General features: G+C 31.9%; 3 protein-coding genes across 4 annotated transcripts in view; 2 read left to right on the top strand and 1 right to left on the bottom strand.

The window, feature by feature from the left end:
* The window catches only part of LOC148276588 (elongation factor-like GTPase 1), a 229,334-nt gene extending 226,678 nt beyond the window's left edge, over positions 1-2,656 (bottom strand). For both annotated transcript variants that reach the window (XM_088234054.1, XM_088234053.1), the window contains exons 1-2: positions 2,589-2,656; positions 1,016-1,375 (exon numbers count right to left, since the gene is read on the bottom strand). In XM_088234054.1, the coding sequence (XP_088090180.1) occupies positions 1,016-1,363 (348 nt within the window). In that variant the 5' untranslated portion in view covers positions 1,364-1,375; positions 2,589-2,656. The remainder of the gene's footprint in view (positions 1-1,015; positions 1,376-2,588) is intronic.
* A 117-nt stretch (positions 2,657-2,773) lies between these two features.
* LOC148276587 (mitochondrial import inner membrane translocase subunit Tim29) lies at positions 2,774-3,682 on the top strand. The gene has a single exon (XM_088234056.1). It carries the CDS (start codon positions 2,918-2,920, stop codon positions 3,476-3,478), a length of 561 nt encoding a protein of 186 aa, XP_088090182.1. The 5' UTR covers positions 2,774-2,917; the 3' UTR covers positions 3,479-3,682.
* A 2,813-nt stretch (positions 3,683-6,495) lies between these two features.
* On the top strand, positions 6,496-9,802 carry RpL36 (ribosomal protein L36). Its single transcript, XM_088234057.1, has 3 exons — positions 6,496-6,522; positions 6,706-6,880; positions 9,525-9,802. Exons 2-3 carry the CDS (start codon positions 6,707-6,709, stop codon positions 9,753-9,755), a joined length of 405 nt encoding a protein of 134 aa, XP_088090183.1. The 5' UTR covers positions 6,496-6,522; position 6,706; the 3' UTR covers positions 9,756-9,802.
* Positions 9,803-19,935: the final 10,133 nt, after the last annotated feature.

Here is a 19,935-nt window from a genome sequence, read left to right as displayed (position 1 = left end):
TTTGTATTACATGTATTACTGTTGATATCCCCAATAAATAAAATTAAAAAAAAATAAAGAAACATTATTATACTGATTTTTTATATTTTATTTGTTTTATTGAAGGGCACATGGCGAATATTAAGATTTTTTTACTCTCTTACCTACTGAAATTCAAAAGCGGCAAGTTTGTTTTTAAATTACTGGAACCCCTAAGTACATCTCGACTTTTTTTTTAATTGTCGGTAATCAGCATTGCACAATAAAGTTTGTTTTTAACTTTGTCAGCTATTCGGCTGGTTTGTTTGTTTTAGAGCGAGTTCCTGTCGTCCTTATAAATGGTATGTAAGGCAAGTTTTAAACATATATTAAAATTAATTTTGTCAGCAGTTTGAGACCCATTGTTCGTAAAAAAAAAAACATGTTAAATATTTTCTAAATTATAAAAGATAAAAAAAACATTAAAAATACTACTAATAATAAACACTTTCAAATAATTCCTTTAGTACATACAGAATAAATATATTTTATATCTACAAGAATTAATTCAGGTCTGAAAGGGTGAACATTAGTGAACATGGCGGCCTCCGTGGTGTAGTGGTCAAGACGCTTGACTCACGCACGGAAGGTTCCGGGTTCGATTCCCGGTGAGAACACAAAAATTAAAAATGTGATTTTTCTTAAGCCTGGGTGCTCTGTGATGTAATTCACCACTGTAATTAGGCCTCCTGGCCTGTTGTGGTGCAAAAAAAATGTTTAAAAATGTTTTAACATTAATGAACTGATTACAAAAGTTTTTATTTTTGTTTTGGCTCACCTGTAAAAATGATTCTTTGTTGATATGCCTGTTTCTGCCATGCATCCTTCAATTGTTGTAATTTTGGCAAAATAGGCAAAGTAAAAAAAACAACGGATTTTGAATATTTTTACAAAACCGCAACATTAATAAATTATTCAGTTAAACTTTTTTTAACTATTAAAACTGGCCCTAAGTAAAAACAGATCCAATAACTAAATATGTGAAACTATAACTTACCACAATAATAGCACCATCACACAAACGAACAGCTGTTGAGACTTCACTTGAAAAGTCCACGTGGCCTGGAGAGTCAATAAGATTCACTAAGAATTCATTTTCCGCCAGACAATGAAGCAGGGAGATACTGCTGCTTTTCATAGTAATCCCTCTCTGCTGCTCATCGGGTCTGCTGTCCAGGTACCTCAAGCTCCCCACGGCCTTGGAGGATATTATTCCATTGCTGGCAACCAGAGAATCTGCCAAGGTGGTCTTCCCGTGGTCTACGTGAGCCAGGATACAAATGTTTCGTACGTTCTCCACTACCTTTTGAAGCTCGCCGAGCTTCGTGGTGTTAACCAACCGCATCTTAGAGAATTTCTAAAACCAAAATCTATCCTTAAAAAAAAATCTAAATTATATATTTTTTTAAATGGTTTATTTACAATTTTTAGTATGCATTTTAGTACATTTTCTTATCAATTTCACTTTATTTATTGAACTCACTTATATTGAACATACTTAATTATTTAACGCAGAATTGAAATAAAATTGGTATAAAATGATTGTATTTCATTCAAGTATATATAATCCAAATATACTGAAAAATGTCAGTTTGTATGTTCCCATGTACTAGAGCGAGATCTCATGCACGGTTTTACACACCCAGAAGCTATACAAATGCAAGTCAGAATTCACCCATTATTAGGGCAATTTGATTGCTGAATACGGGATACTCTGGATATAATATGGATCTATTTTTCTGTATATTTAAGCAATTTAGCAGCTATCTGCTTTCTATTAATTGATTTCTAACTTATGTTCACAGTCTGCATTACGTTATGGGTTAAACAGCCCGTCGAGTAATGCAGACTACAATGGTGAAATAAATAAATTTAAGCTTTTTCTTAATAGCTTTCATGTTCAATTAATTGCCTTCAAATCATTAGAACTTATTTTATTTTAATAGACTGTCTTTAGTACTAAAGTACCCACGTTTAGTCAGTGGAATCTGCTGTTCTAAAAATTACTGAATTTCAATTATATGAAAACTTTAAGAAAAATACCTTAAAAATTATTCGTTTTGTCTAGTGTTAATTTACTTTTTTTTTAATGATGCGATTTCTAAAAAATCTGGCGTTTTAAAATGACAAAATTGTAAACTAAATGACATGGATGCCTAATGTTAAGATACAATTTTGTTTGTTATTTATCTGCCTTAAATAAAAATTGCATGTCACATTTCTAAATCTACTGTCATGCGGTTCGATCTATTAAATATTGCGCAATTACTGTGAAGTTGACTTATTATTATAGTTCTTGAAATTGAGTAAAAAAAAATATTATTCAAACGTCAATGTAAGATTTTCATTGAAATTGGATAAACACCCGCATTGCTAATAAGTCTAGCGAGGCGAGCAAAATACCCAAAAAGTTTATTATTGTGCAATTGAAAGGTTATGAACAGTTGTTGGTTAATCCCTTTAAAAATATAATTTAACGATTAGAAAGAGCTTTAAGCAATGAACTTTTTTTATAAGTAAGTACATACTATGTTCTGTTTTGTAGTGTGTATAACATCAACATTATTTACCTAATTTGATTATTGAACCAACCAGTTTTTCGAAACGTCAAAACTCAAAACACGGAAACACAGATGTCAATTTTTATTAACGAAACGTCAAAAACATGCCTTTTCTATATTGCCATCAGTAAAAATTAAATATTTTAATATTGGGTATTATGATTTTTTTGTATAGCAATTTGCGTAATGACTTTTGACGTTTCGTTTACATTCATTAGTTTTTAGGTTAAAAATCTAGATTCTAGATTGTTTCCACTGAATTCAAACGATATTTCCTTCCAATTACGAAATTAATAATGGTTAGGTAAAGAAATATTAATTTGTGGAATCTTCCTACAATGTCGAAACTCGTTGCGTCTGTCAAAAATTTATCACATCGACCGAAATTCGTTCTGCCTCAACGATTTAAAGGTACCTTCCTGGAAAAATGGGCTGACTATTGGAAAAATTTGTATGCTGACTATCGCGGAATGGTATCTGATCTTGTCGTGGATATACAAGATAAACCGAAGAAAGCGTTCTACATTACATCTGCCTTAGCTGTTACCTGGCAGTTGGCCTTAAATAATCCAAATGAAAGAGATTTCAGGGAAGATTTTTTACGTTATTCCAATGAACTATTGCTAGTCGGTGAAAATTCGAGAAATCCGAAAACTAGTTTGCATTTTAAATACTTGGAAAAATGCAAAAATGAAAATCTTCTGAGGCTTGCAAATCTTGGAATATTTTCCCTCATGTGGGTTGATGATTTTGATGAAGATTGCGATGTCTTTAAAGCTAAATGTGAATATACCCAACCTAGTTACTTCTCTGTTCTGCAAAGAACAGTTGACGTTGGATTTATGGGAAAATGGTGGAATATTTATGGAATATTCCAAAACTTTGATGTTAATGATTAAAACATTAAATTCTACACCCTGTAATAAATTTGTTTAGTATACTTAGTGCAGAAATATTTATCAGTTTCTCTTCAGCTGAATTGCCATAGGTGGCCATGCCTGGATATATTGTATTTTAAAAGACTTGTAAATATATTATATCAGTTTTTCCGTTTTGTCAAAAGTGATTTCATAAATTATTGATTAAACTTTCATGACTTATAATTATTGTGACTTTATTTTATTTTATTAAGAACTACTCCAATTTTAAGGCTTGGTTTATACCGTATTACAGATTATATAAAATGCCTTTGAATGTTTAGGGGGCCCAAACCGATCAGTACATTGTTGGTCGAAATATTTTCTAAAAATATATATGTCGTATCTTTGCGAGTTTTTTTTGTACATTGATGTAATATTTCACACTGGTGATTCTATACCACTTTGTGTCAATTTCTTCCTCCGAGCCATTATAATTAACATTGTTGTTATAAGCCAATAAATTTTAAAAAATTGAATATATTTTTAAAATACAATAAATAAGATCAACAATTGTGGAATATAATATTAGTGTATTTTTCATTACTTCCTTCGACATACTCTTAAATAGAGGCATAGAGGGTTTTCTAAACAATGAATAAATAAGACTAGTAAAACATACAAATTTAATCTGTTACAGAGGTTTAGAGATGGTTCAAAGAGAAAGAGATAATAAGAGAACACCGAAAAGTAGACTTATATATACATGTTTTATTTGCGAGCATGATAATTATTTTTATTGTTAAAAAATGAATTGATTAACTTAAAACCTTTATTTTTTCATATTTTCCCTTCTACTTGCATGATAATAGTCAAATTTATATTTAAATTTTAAAAAGAAAAATCACCTAAAAATTTACACATGAAATATGCACTCATAAAGTCCTCAATTATATACTTAATGTACTATCATCGGGGCCAGACTTAACTTCTTTCATGTGTGACCATTCGCTCTTTCACCTTCATATTTAATTGTGGAATGCTTTTTATATGTGCAACCTCAAATAATGTTTGAAAATATAGTGAGTCTGCTGCTGATCACCAATTGACTCAGAAATACTATTAATTTTACTTTAAAAATAATAATTTGCTATACTTTCTTAGATATATATTTTTTAAAAGTTAATTAAATGCATAAATAAGCATACATATTTTTTTAAAGGAATAACCTGCTAAGCCTCTTATTTTAAGAGGCTTGTCAGCAGGTGGGAAATATGATATGGAAGGATGTAATGAGAAATTAACCATAATACCCAGACCACTTGAGAAAAATCTTTCTCGGATTTATTTCTTGCAACTGGCGGGAATCGAATCCGCTATGCTACTTTTACAGTAAGATGTCTTACCAACTGCGCCACGGCGCCTGTCAAATCTATTAATACCAGGGAATCTATATAAAACTATTGGATTAGCAAATGAATACAGAGCCTCCTCTGGTTAGGATAGTCTCCATTTAACATGGCTTAGCCTGATCAAAGACGGAGATTTTTTATGTTTTAAAGTATAAGCAGTTCTATACTAATATAACAATAACAACAAAAAAAACCACTTAATTATAAATGCATAGCTAGTCAAATGTAAAAATGAAATAATCATAATTAAATATATATAAAGTATACATATTATATAAAAATAATGAAATCACATTTTTGTCTTTTCGATATTTGTTTGTATTATTGCTTTTTATATTTTATGAGCATACAAAAGACAGTTGTTCGTTGTGATCTCTCAGGCGAATGTGTAGTAAAACTATGTACGATAGATGTACAAATGGTGAGATCTGTAGATTATGCAAGGCGGAGGTAAGCATTATCGACCAAATCAAGGAAGGAGCTCTGCGTTGGTTTGGACATGTAGAGCAAATGGACAGTGAAGGAATGGCTAAAAATATTTACAGTGAGAATGTTGATGGATGCAGAAATAGAGGAAGACCGAGAAAAACATAGCATGACCAAATCCAACAAATACTTGAAGATGGACATGTTAAAAGTCAGAATAATCGACGCGCGAGCATGAGAAGATGTATGAATGTAGAGGAAGCGAGATCTGTAAGCAAAGATAGAGTGATGTGGCGTTTTATCCTCTCTGCACACCTTTACAAGGAAACGGCGGTATTTTTTTTTTTAATCGCATTAATTTAAATAACAAGCTTATCTTTCTTTTTTCTGTCTCTCTTCCTTCAAAGTCTAATATATTTTTGACTGTTTTTTTTTTTCTGTGACGTCTTATTTTTTGTTTAGATATCAGTAATGGATTTCAGCATTCATCATCTGGGTATGATTACATAAGCTGAGATTATGGACGTTGTAATGAGTACTGTCTAGAAAAAAAAACACAAGGCATAGTAATCATTACTCATGATTTTGTTATTTCTAAAATTCTAGTTTTTATTTTTACAGATTTTATTTTTTTTAAATAAATCATAAATAAATATTTAGTTAAAGCACTGCAACATTGAGTTTTTTTTTCAGAGTATGCATTTTTTTTTTAATTAAAAAAAAAACTGTTTTCAAGCTATTTATTATCTTCATTATCGTCTATATTCATGATTAGAAAAACATTATTTACATTGATATATATATAAGGCCAAACCGCATTAGAGCGGATAAATATTTTATATGAAAATAAGACCAGTTTTTTCATTTCACTATACTTTTTTTATACGTAATATTTCAGATTTATTTCTGCAAAAAAAAAATTGTGGCACCTGTTTATAAAAATAAAATCATCTTCCAAAAAGTATTTCCATTCCAAATACCTATTAGTCATAAAAATATAAAAATATTTTTTTTTGTACAATTCTCAGTAAAAATAAGGAATGATTTTGTGATTACGGTATTTTAGTAATAACTGTAATCACGGAACAATGTGCATTTTTTTTGTTATTAGAATAAATTGAATAATATTCCAAGTTCGTATATAGCGAAAATATTTATTTTTCTAGTTCCGCCACCCATATTTTTAAATGGCAGCACTGTTGTGTTGTCCGCTTAAAAATTCTTTTAGGTTATCTATCGCGGACTAAGGTTGGTGTGATTTCGATTATCCTTAAAAATCAGATCAATCCTTCAATCAAAAAGTTATTTGATGTATCCCAACGATACAGGATATTTTTACGCCAAGTCCAACGTTATAATTACCACATAATACGTTTGTGTCGTCAATTTTTGAAATGAAGATGTTTTTACAATTTGACGTTTCGTTTTTAGCATGGTTTCCGAATCAGAAAACAAGGCTGAGGGAAAGGCCGATGGGCCTAAAAAGAGGAAGATAAGGTACGAAGTCGCCGTGGGCCTCGAAAGGGGACACAGGACCACCAAGATTTCTGCCGGCAAAAAGTCCGCTGACAAGGGTGTCAAAATCAGGCCCTCCAGAAGGAAGGGGGTAAGATGACATTTGGTTTTAATTCCGAATAATGCTTTTACGTTTCCAAATGTATTGTTGCAGACGCATTACGGTATTTAAGCAATAAATATATTATTTTATTCGTGCTCTGTACTGCTTGTTTACATGAAACACAAAATTCAGTTGAAATGTTCACTGTAACTGAGTTGTGGTGTATAATATTATATAGTGTTGTTATTTCTTCCGAATTCGTGTTGATAAGTGGTGTGAATAGTTTGAGCTAAATTGAAGCTGTAATTGTTTTGTTTTTATATTTGATTGTGCAATTTAATAAGTATTATGCTTTAGATATTTACGTCATTCAGTAACGGTTGCAACCTTCTATAGCTGCAGCTATTAAAATATGATACCGAACTCAATATTGTGATTTTTGTTATAATGAAAACATTTTCCATTATTTATTCATTAAAACGCATTTTCATAGTTGCCTAGTTCACTTTCAAATCTGTTCTTTCAAATAATCTTATTCTAATCGGCAAAATTTCCTGTCAATTAAAAATATTTGCTCATGGGAAATGCAAATTTAGATATTCGTAAATTTAACTTGACCTCCCCCGCAATAACATTACAAGTTTTTGTCATATCTGAGTAATGATTCCCTTATCGATATATACAGCCTTTGTGCTCTGTGGCTTCAAGACATGTTATCATCTAGTCCTTTTCTGTAACTTTAAATTTACATGAATTATAAATGGGGAATAATCCCGACTGCCTATGTGCTCTGTAGCTGCAAGACGTGTTGAGATGTTAGTTGTAAAGCTTCCTCCTAAAGGTGAAATGACACTATAAAAATCATCCCAAATAATAATTATCTCCCTGGGCATGTTAAGATAGTCATGCGTAATGTAAATTTCCATCGTGACTATTTAAATAATTTGTCTTGCATAAGACAAAGACTCCTAACATGACTTAATTCAAAATTCAATATGCCTTTTTTGTTAGAATTAATATGCTGTGTAGAAGTTGTTTTACATTTTAACATTCAAGTTAACTTAAACAGTCAACTAAGTATTTTGACAATCTCTTAGTTGAGGTATGGAAAATGTAAATGTATTAAAAACTGCTCTTTGACCATTGCTCAGTATTGATATTAACATCTTCAAACGGTTATTTTGTTGAAGTTATCAATACTAACTACATAATGTTTTGTAGAATCTGTAATTGTTTTCGGGTGCAACACTATTATGAAGTTTTTTTTTTTACATCAGAATAACTGTAACTAATGTATTGACAGTTTTGCAATTCAACTAAACCAAATTTAAATCGTCAATTAAATGCTTTTTTTATATTTCATGTTGTTTATTTATTTATTAAAGACATATCATTTACTTTGTCAGATGTTTTATATTTTTTAATAATAATCAACACGATGTATGGCCATCATATGACTATATTTGGAGCAACTTACTGTTTCTACATTTTTAATGTTAAAAAGACCAGTTTTTCCTTTTAGACAGTTTATATTAATAATATTTCTTTGATTCTGCAATATGATACTTGACTTCCTTAGTTACCACTAGTTTGACGATGTCGGTCACGACGAAATCTGGTCACTGGAAAAAATTATAAATAAATATGGACATATTTTTACTATTGTAATTCCTTAATTATACTATTTAAAATTTAAATGCACTTGCATAAAATGTAAATGACGTAAAATAAAACTTTTTAAAATTTAATAATTGTAGTTGCATTTTTATTTGAAATAAATTAGCAGCTATAAGCTTATTACTATTTCAAAACCTTCATTGCATGGAAATAGCACCTGTTTCATATATTTGAAGGTCTAATAATTTGCTGAGGCATAATTTTAGTTGTTAATTATACCATTATTTGATACTTACTAGAAGTGTCTGTAATTATCATGATTATTGTTATTATTTTAAGCGGGCAGCTTAATTCTCCATGGGAGGTATATTTTGTGTTGATTTAGGTCTTGCAACCCTAATAAAATATGTTCTTTTTCAAGATAATAAATCTATTGCATTTGAAAATCTGAGTGGAAAATTGATCTACTATCATAATATGCGATTGTGATTCTCTTGTGACAAGACTATGAAATATTAGAAAATAAATACCTCAATTCTCGTGGTACATTTATGAACCACTTTGTTCTAGGTGTCTTTATAAAGGGTTAAAGCTGATTAGCTTAAATCTATTCTAACAAAAATGAGTTTTTGGGGTATTTTAACTTTTCTAAAACAAATCTAGCCCATTTTTGGCAAGTTATTGAGATTACACGTTGAGTTCACTTCTTGTGGCTGCTTATTGCAACTATCAGCAACCCTGTTGCTCAAAAATTGCTTTCCTGGGTTTAGGTTAAATCTGGTTTTCTCCAGCCTGAGACTGTTGGCTCGAAGTCGATCTTCTTCTTTTGCCCTATCGGGTGTCCCCGATGATGGCAATCACTTCTCTGGTGATTATTATTTCACAGTGATATCCGGGGAAATAATAATCAGAGTGGTTTACTGTTGCCTTCTCTATTATAATTTTTATCATGATTCAGAGGAAAATCTCAAATAATTTGCCATTTATAAGAAAGCTTATTTTTAGATTTCTTATTTTTTTATTTTATCCAATGTAAATAACTGTAAACTTATAGCAATAATATCTTTATTTCCAGATGTTGACCAAACATTCCAAGTTTGTTCGCGATCTTGTCAGAGAAGTAGTTGGACACGCTCCATATGAGAAGCGGGCCATGGAGTTGCTGAAGGTGTCTCGTGATAAGCGTGCCCTCAAGTTCCTGAAGAGGCGCCTTGGGACACACATCCGTGCCAAGAGGAAGCGTGAAGAATTGTCCAACATCCTCACTCAAATGAGAAAGGCCGCTGCTGCCCACCACCCTAAATAAGCTTAAATATTTGCAACTACATTCAATAAACGGAAACCTTTTGAAAACCATGTTTTATTTCTTGTTTTTAATTCACCAATATTATCGTCCCAGATGAGTTAATTGATTAAAAAATATTTCATTCCTATGATTTATTTAAATATTTAAATTGTGTGGGCTGTTTTCAGAGAGTTCAAATGGGAATCAAGTTTTAGTAGTGCGGGGATGAAACCTCCATCCTCTGATCTGTGGGTCTGTGACACTACCACGGGACAGCAACCCACTTCGAATTTGGTGAATTTTAAAAAAGGCTGTAGTTTTCTTTGCCTTATTATGCAGTGTGCTGTGCTGACAGATAGTACGCTACTTTGATCCTTTAGCATGTCATGTCTTCGTTTTGTATGTTAGTTCGTATTCCATTTATCTACCACTTGAAAAATTACACCGGAGACAAATTTTAAATCAACTTAAAAAAGCACATGATGGCTACAAACATCAGACACAATAACATGACTTAACCAGACCTTATAATATTTTTTATGCAACCCTGGCAGGGTTTTTAAAATAAAAAAATGTGCTTGTTTCCCCTACAACGGAGGCTCTGTGGTCTTAGTACTATATACTCAGTTAGGCTTAGACTATACCCTGTATGCTAATCGTCATAAAATTAATTACTAAAATGAATAAACATGTGCCTCAATGTTCTATAAAAAAACAAAACTATTTACTTGTTGCCAACTTATTTTTATCTCTGCGCTGAAAAATGATTATGTGCATTCTCCATCATAAGATAGATATCACCTATCTATTATCGAGCATAGTTTGTAACTCCTTTACACAATGGGTTGTAAAGAATTTTCAGAGAATAAAGTTAATGAAAACCCTACAACAAATCAAAGTGACCAATTTTAACACTCAATCTTTTCCACTTTGAAGTCGTTGTAAGATACATTCCTGTTAATTAATTTTATTATGTAAAGGGTTTTTGTATTAGTAAAAGATATACCAGAATTATAAATCACTAAAAAAAGTTTCGTCAATTAGAAATATTAATCAAATTTATTCTGTCTTTTGATGAAATAATACTGATCCAATGAAAACATATTGGTTTGTTCCATTGAATTCAGCAATCAAATTTTAACAACTTTCGTAGTGAAATTTTTTAATAGTTTCGTGTTAGATTTCCGAAGTCATCGTTATGCATTATTACTCTGAGGGTCTGAGGTATTATCGGTGATCTTTTTTGGCTCTACTGTATAGTAGTCATCCTTTTTCTAAACCATTTAATTCCACGCTTTATTTTTGCTACGGGCTTACTGCATTTTCTCAGAGGTGTCGCTGATGTTCATTTTGACACGTTTTATTTTCAACAGAAATTCGAATACGGCAAATAAATAGTACCTGTGTAATAAATATTATATTGTACTTTCCAACCTAATTAATTTTAAAGCTTTATTAAAAGTACATACATTAATTTGGTGTCCTTTATTGTGCTCTCTTAAAAAAATGATTATTATTATTTGATGGTCGTTAAAATATATAAAACAATATCAACTAAGCACGTAAATCGAGACCACCTTCAAATTACCTTATCTATAGGCCCATAGGGCACTACATTTGTACTCTGATCGCAGCTGATCAGCAATCATTTGAAATATACATGAAAGTAAAATGATCAGCCATAGGTATAGTAAAGTGCCTACCTACGATTCAGACACCAACCTACGATTCAGGCACCAACCTAATCTGTAGACACACTATTTCATTTTTCAGTGAGAGTAGAAATTGAGAGGAGAAATAATTGAGAGTAGAAATAAATCGTTATAATATTTATATGGGTTTGTAGGTTGAACTTTTTTACTGTTAGGGTAATAGGTTAGATACTCGCATTAATTCACTAAGATATTTACAAATCTGTGTTGTTTTACTGTGATCGTGGAAAATTCTAACTACTTACTTAGTTGTGTCATTGTGTCTACCATAAATAATATTCCTCGTCGTTTTTTCGCTGTTCATTCAAATTACAAATGAAGTATTACGTATTATTATTAGTAAGCCAGAATCATCGCAAGCACTGCTTCTTATTTCAGTCTTAAACTTTTCACATATACCGGCATTATTTGTCCACTCTCAAGAGTGGTATTCTGAATCTTCTCTATCCCCTAAAGAGTGATTAATTTCGGGACTTTTATTTTTTTAATGCGACAACGCTTTACTTCATAAAATGGCCACACTGATAATTAAACGTCAAATGATATATAAAACTGTTAAAAAAACGGAACAAAAACGAATAAGGTTTGGTCAATTCAACCCAATTAAGTGTTTTAGGTAAAGCTTAAGGTTGCAATAATGGCCCAATTGAAAATTTTCATATTTAGTTTCATGTGTTAGTATTTGTTTGATGTTTAATCATCAGTGTGGCCATGAAGCGAAGTTTAGGTGCACGAAATAAATAAAAATCAGCAAACTAACCACTCTCTAGACTCTCTAGGGGATAGATAAGATTCAGAATACCACCACATATATAGATATATAAGTTATCACACACATTTTGGCGTACCTATTTGTGCGTAAAATGTAGTTCATCAAAACGCTATACACGCATTTGACTTCACGATCGTTCTCTAATAAACGTTTTCAGGCGAGAAGTCACTCTATCGCTGTAATTGGAGTTTTCGGCTACAAATAATTGCAATTTGTTTATCGACAAGTTGATGGTCCATAATTGGATAAGCGACATATTGATGGGGTAAGCGGGATTGGAATCGCTTCACTGGAGCACTGAATGTAGGAATACTAACAGTTTCCCCGGTAAATTGGGAAAATTAAAGTTATAGTACTTTAGCAGCGCCACGATCCTGAAAAGCGTTCGACAGATTTATCGATTTAATAAATTCAAATGCTCCATGCGATTGGAAAGTTTGTACAAATTATCGAGTTATATTTATCGGTAACACGTTACAGACGATATTATTAATTTAATGTCATCCCACGCCATAGATTGAACGATTTTACTTGTGGACCTACACAAAAATTAACAGATGAAAAGAAACGTGGATGGTAAAACATAGTTTGTAAAGCTATCAATATTGTTTCTGAGAAACTCGTTTGTTTCTGAAATCGTTTTCTTGTAATTGGGGCCCCGATTACAATAGGAAGTTAGCAAAATTATCTTCAATTGTTTATAAAGTATAAAAGAATTTTCTCTACAAAAATGCGCGAATTTATATAAAAATTAAAACTATTTATCTTCGTTGGTAGCATGTTTCGAAAAAAAATTCTTACAAAATATGCACATTTTCGTAGTAAAAAATTAATTTAATGACAATGCAAAAACCACAATATTTCGAGTTTGTCTAATTTTTTGTAGACAAGGACTGTATTCAACTCCCTAGGAAGCTGTTAATATTAACATTGTAATTTTTAACAGAGATGAAGAACGTTTTAGAGAAGGTAATATCGAGTCTAGAGTCAGCCATTTAAACCAGCCATTGTCAGGTTATAAGTCCTGTAGATGCCTAGAATCTATATTACGTACTCTAAAATGTTCTTCATCTCTGTTGTAATAAGTTAATACTAACAGCTTCCCAGGGAGTTAAATTCAGTCGTTGATAAATCCACCTGATCAATGAAGAAGTATATAAATTGAAAAATAAAAATTTCGGACGTTGCCTAGTATGTAGGTGATAGATGAATCTCATCCGCATAAATAAAGGTTTCAGCTCTTTAACTTAAAAAACTTCAACGGATGAAAGAATTGAAAGAATGTGGATGTTCGAATATGGGCAGAATGGTGAATGTTACTCAGTGGGAAAAGTGGCCACTTAAACCAGCCATTGATAGGTCATAATCCTTGTAGATGCCTGAACTATATTTTACATAAAAAAAATACCTTCAATATAATATATATAATAATTATTATTATTATGGTACATGGCCTGAATTTTTATTTATCATCATTCCCATTCCTCACATAATAGTGCATAGAGCACTGCATCGGTACACCAATCGCAGCGTATCTTAATTGTTTTTGTTACTTCAAGGTAAGATCAGTTTTACGCTTCAGATACCAGTACAGGGAATATTCTGGTGTGAAAACACCCTTTTAAATAATTGTAAATAAATAAATAAATAACTTTGGTATCCCTAGAATTCGAGTAGTGACTTAATTCACGCACGGAAGGTTGCGTGTTCGATTCCCTGTGAGAAGACGAAAATTAAATGGGATTTTTCTGAAGCCCGGGTGTTATGTGCTGTAATTCATCGCTGTAATTAGGCCCCTTGGCCTGTTGAGATGCAAACAATATGGAAATTTGGCATGATACTTTAATACCCGTATGCAGAGACAAAACTTAAGGTGAGGAAAGTACATTCTAATTTCAAATGCAGAGAATAACCCAAAGGTGAAGACAATAGAATGTACTTTCCTCACCTTAAGGTTTGTCTCTGCATACGGGTATAAGTATCAATTAGTTACATACATACCTATCAACCAAATAATGTGTTGTAAGTATTCTAATGTAAAAATTTCAGAGGAAATTTTTGTCATTTTCATATCATGAAAAATGGATCCACGTGAGAGTAAAAATACATGTTTTACGTGTGGATTAAAATTACCCATTTTTCCATTACAGTTGTTACGTCATTCATTTTTGCATCATTCAAATTCTGCCGGAGATTTTGAAGGATAGCAGTATGCAAAAATGGAGTGTATGCTGTTTCATACTAATAATAATGTACTCGTAATATAAATATTAGCTATGAGTCTCACGTCCTGCGGATTGAGGTCCCGAGAAGGACGGATCTAAGAATTTTCTTACCAAAGAGGTATTATGAAGGATGTCGTGTAAGCAGAAAAACGGGTATTTATTACGTGTATGTTCAGAGATTTGAGAAACTTTGAGATGCGATGTTAAACTAATAGGATATGTCAAGGGATCTAAGAATGCTTTAAGAATTTATAAATGGAGTGTGATTTACGGAGTTGCGTTATTGCCAGGTCTGGATTTAGTAATATTTACGATTTACTGGTCAAAAACTTTTATATTACAAGCTTCAGTAAATAATTCATAGGTATTGGTAACGTTATGAGTTTACCTTCCGTTATCTGTGCCTCGATTATGAACGCTATCTTCATCTGTATATATAGAGACGGTATACTTACCTTCTGTACTATCTGTATCTTACCTCGGTATGTTCTACCTACTTGTCATATCGACATCATATGATCGAAACAAGCCAATGGAATGACCGCCAACAATTAGTCCGCGTTCCTTACGCCATTAACATTTAAAATAGTTCTCATTTATAGTTTAAATATGCTTCTGTAGTAAAAAGTGCTCACTTCAAAGCGATTATAAACTCCAATAAATCCCAATTCAAGCAAAAAATGCTCGCTTGAACATGAATTTTGTATGACTTATGGAAATCATCTAGACGGTACGCTTACCGATCGTCTGCACGTATCAACCAATCGACTACAAAGCCGGCTCCTTTAACGTCTCGATACACTCGGAAAGATAGTCAAACAGATGGAAAAAATATAATAACTAAATTTTTTTTTAGAGTGGAAACTTTCTAGCGGCTAGATACTCTTATTTGTTAATAGGACAGAATTTGGCGACATTAATTCTACATCTAGGCGTTCGTTTTATTAAAGTGACAGTTAATTCGACTTCAAAATTGACATATTTCTCTTTCATATTTTTAATAGGCTTTTAAGAAAAAAAGTGCCATCCTCAAAACGATTAAAATGTTCAACAAATCATAATTAAATAAAAAATTGTTTGGTGGAACAAAATTTTTGACACTTTCAATGCGTATATAAACGTATCGAGGGGTTCTAGACCCGACGGTATAAACCGATGAACTTACATCAAAACTTGATGGTGGGGGGTATCGGTAGTGTACCTTTATAGTCGGTCGGGAGACTTTTATCTTCAACTATGACGTCATACTGAAGCTTTGTCATTTTAGAGCGTAGATATGTGTAGCGTGACGTGCGCTTCCCCTTATTTCATATCGATGTACCAACCCAAAACTTGAAGGTGGGGGGTCTGTAGTATATCTTTATAATCGCTAGATGGAATTTATCTTCAACTATACCGTCAAAATGAAGGTATGACGTCTTTATCTTCCCATCGTAATCGAGGCCCTGATCCGTTCCAAAATGGTAAAAAGAATACTGCAGGCATTTGCGATCATGTTGCAAATATTTTCCTGAAAATATGTTTTAGAAGCGTTGCCTAGTATGTGGGTGAAATAATTGAATCTTAGCCACATCAATAAAGGTTTCAGCTCTTTTAACTTCCCAAACATATGGAAGAATTGAAGGAATATAAATCTTCATATCTACGCAGAATTGTGAATGATACACACACAGCGTGTAAAAATGCTGAGACTTATATTCTCGTCTCATGTTTCCCTCTCAGTTGTAATAAATTTAAATCTTGATAACTCCTTCAGAAGAGTCAGCTTTGTCTACAAAATTTTGAACAAAATTTTTTTGAGTATGTTTAAATTTTTGTAGACAACCTAGATTTCCTCGCTAGAGTTATTTGTACATAAATTTGTTGCAATATAGAGGGAAAACATTTTTACGAAGCTCTTTTACTTCACAAAAGTCAACAGATGGAGGAGTTGAGGAAATGTGGATGCTTAAGCATGAGCAGAATGCTGAATGTTACACAGTGTGTAACGTGGTGACTTAAACACGGGACATTGAAAATATTATTGGCTCTCTAAGTAACAATAAGGCTCCTGGGTATGATGGTATTAGAGCACGAGACCTCCAAACTATTTCTCAACTAATCAGTCCTATTCTAAGTCATATTTTAATTTTGTGTATTGAAAACGAAACGTATCCAGATGCTCTTAAAACTGCAATCGTAAGACCCATTTACAAAGGGGGATCACATTCGGACTACGGAAATTATCGTCCTATTTCTCTACTCCCAACTATAAATAAAGTTATTGAAAAATATCTTGTTAAATGTATAAATGTATTTTAATCTAGAAATAATATTTTATGTTCAAATCAATATGGATTCCAGGAAAAAAAGAGTACTACGCTTCTACTTTCTAGATTTTCAAATTATATAAACGGGGAGCTTAATGATAAAAAACATGTTTTTGTATTGATGATACACTTTTCAAAAGCCTTCGACACGCTAAACCACGAAACACTTGTTAAATCTCTTGAAATTGCAGGAATAAGGGGAAGATATAGTAAAATTATGGAAAATTACCTAAAAAATCGTTGCATGAAAGTAAAAGTTGGAGAAAATTATAGAAATGAAAGAGTTGTGTCTATGGGAACAGCTCAAGGATCAGTCTTCGGACCGATTCATTACTTAATATATTTTAATTCAATGGAAAACCATGTAAAATTTTCGAATTGCTTCCAATTCGCAGACGATACTGCCTTTGTAATAAGCCATTCAAATATAAAAACTGCCCAAAAAATGCTTCAAGAAGATTTTTCAAATCTCATTAAATGGGCGCATGACTATGGCTTAGTAATAAATTCTAAAAAAACTAAAATTGTTCATGTACCCTCACCATATATTACTAAATGTGAATTTGAAATAGAAATACAAGTTCATATAGATTTTTGCCTTCATTCAAATTTAAATATAGAATCAGATAAATATAATTGTCCTATTATAGATGTTGTAAATAATCATAAATATTTAGGATTAATTATTGATTCTAAATTTAGCTGGGGTGTTCATATTGATGGAATCTGCGACAGATTAAGGTACTGGCTTAAAGTGATTTATGAAATTAAAATCATACTACCTTTCAAAACGTTAAGATACATATATACCTCGCTCATTGAATCCATTATATCTTACGGAGTGCGTGTCTGGGGTCTCACCTTCCAGTCTCATCTGGGTAAAATTTATGATATTCAGGTGAGACTGTTGAGGGGGATTGTACCGGATAGCATAATCCATGAGGCGAAACATATGGGCAAAGGTGTATATTTTAAATTCTGTAATGTCCTGCCGGCAAAACTACTTTGTGACTACAAATTGATTGTAGATCACTTTGTTGATCCGGAATATAAAAAAAAGAGTTTCCCACACTCACAACACTAGATTAAAAACTAAGGGCTCACTGTTTGTTCCCCGAATTACAAATTACTTCGGAGAGCGAACATTAAATTGCGTTGTTCCAAGATTGTTCAATGATCTTCCACAAACCATCATTAACATGAAAAATCTTCAAATTAAAAAAAAAGAACCGAAGAAATATCTTCTAGATACTTTATAGTACCTGTTTATAAATAAATCTGTAAAATATAAATAAAAAAAATGTAATATAAACCTGTCATAAAAAAAATAAAAAAATGTGTCCCACCGAAAAGTCTTTAGACTTGCAGCACTAAAACTGAAAAAAAAACAAGCCAATCACAGGTCATAAGCCCCGTAGATGCCTAGAATTCTATATTTCCTTCTCCAAAATGTTCTCCATTCTTGTTGTAGTATGTTGATATTAACAGATTCCCAGGGGGTTGAATCCAGTTCATGTTTACAAACATTTTAAGTATTTAAAAAAAAACTTTTTTTTTGGATAACCGCATTTTTAAATTTCTAGTTAAAAACACATTTGAGAAACAAAGCGGTACGCACCGGACGCGGAATAGGGAAGCGGCTAGGTAGGGGAGGGTTGGGGGTTTGTGCCGTTTGTGGAAGGGTTGCCAGTCCGAAAAACTAAGGATTGTCTTAATTTTTAAATTTATTTATTTTTATACAAAAAAAGAGTTTTTGAAAAAAATAATATTATGGTCTTTTGAAAAGTTATCCATGAGGAATATTCCACTGAAGTTTCGCGGTCTGGCCCTGGAACACGTGTTTATAAATATTTAATAACATTTAGTAAAGTATAGTTAATAAATTACAACAGGGATGGAGAACATTTTATAGAAGAGAATATGGAAGTTTAGGCATTTAAAGGGTGTACATCCTGTTATTGGCTGGTTTAAGTGGTCACTTTACACACTGTGTAACATAGACTATTTTGCCTATGTTTGAACATGCATTTTTATTCTATTCTGTTGATTTTAGTGTAAAGAGATTCATCTGATCGGATTATTTCACATACTAGACAACGCCTGAAAATAATTTCACAATTTTCATACTGAATGAATTTCTTCACAACAATAAACGATTCAGCTCTTTAACTTCACTAAAATCAACAGATAGGAATTGAAGAAATATGGATGCTCATATATAGGTAAAATGGTAAATGTTACACAGAGCGTAAAGTGGTCACTTAAAACAGCCAGTGACAGGTCATAAGCCCTGTAAATGCCTAAGCTTCCATATTACCTTCTCTAAAATGTTCTCCATCCCCGTTGTAATTTGTTAATCTTAATGACTCCCAAGGTGGTAAAATCCAGTCTTTTGTCTATAGACATTTGGACAAACTCAAAATCTTGTGGCAAATAAAATGCTGTAAACATTAATAATATAGAATAATTGATGAATTCCCAGTACAGGGTCAAAGCACTAATGAATGATCGTTTAAGGTTCAGCTTGTATTGAAATCCACATTAAAGGTATAAATTTCATTATTTAAGCGTACAAAATAAAAGAAAACAATAAAAAACACATTACGAGTATTACAATTATAATTAATATTACTCCAAAAAAATAACAGAATCACCAGTGAATGACCACTACTACCCCAGTAAAAATAATACTCAGATTTAGTTACATCATAACATTATAAAACACCCTAACACATTAGAATAGAGATATATTTTTGGAATTGCATAATAAATTTCATCAAATAAAACACTTACCACACCTTTCCTTATAAAAACACTATCAATCTCAGAACAATAACGGGAAGACGCACCTTTTAACAACTCACAGTTCAAAACTGATAGATTTTTTTCTTACCAAAAGATGTGTCTGCCTACTGCTTTTGTCATAGTTTCTAGTGTTAAAAGTTTTTTGACTGGACACATGTAGCAATTATAATTATATTGTGTTTTATTAACAAATGGTCATTTACTGGGGGGTGGTCATTTACTGGTGCTTTGACCCTATAATTTTTTTTTTTTTTAAAGTAAAAAATAAATATTAGCGTTCTTATGATTTACCCAAATATTTAATTTTGAAGGTCATTTTCAACGAGTTGTAAATAACTCACTATTAGAAAATGCGAATCAAGTTGGGGTAGAGTGGGA

The sequence above is a fragment of the Micrasema longulum genome, unplaced genomic scaffold (assembly GCF_059751315.1).
Source record: "Micrasema longulum isolate JH-2025_06_02 unplaced genomic scaffold, ASM5975131v1 h1tg001189l, whole genome shotgun sequence".
NCBI classification, from domain to species: Eukaryota; Metazoa; Arthropoda; class Insecta; order Trichoptera; family Brachycentridae; genus Micrasema; species Micrasema longulum.
This window is presented reverse-complemented; position numbering and strand designations above follow the sequence as displayed.

Coding starts and splice junctions, on each gene's coding strand:
- LOC148276587 (XM_088234056.1), top strand. CDS start 2,918: ATGTCGAAACTCGTTGCGTCTGTCAAAAATTTATCACATCGACCGAAA.
- RpL36 (XM_088234057.1), top strand. CDS start 6,707: ATGGTTTCCGAATCAGAAAACAAGGCTGAGGGAAAGGCCGATGGGCCT. Junction 6,881..9,524: donor GGCCCTCCAGAAGGAAGGGG/GTAAGATGACAT, acceptor CTTTATTTCCAG/ATGTTGACCAAACATTCCAA.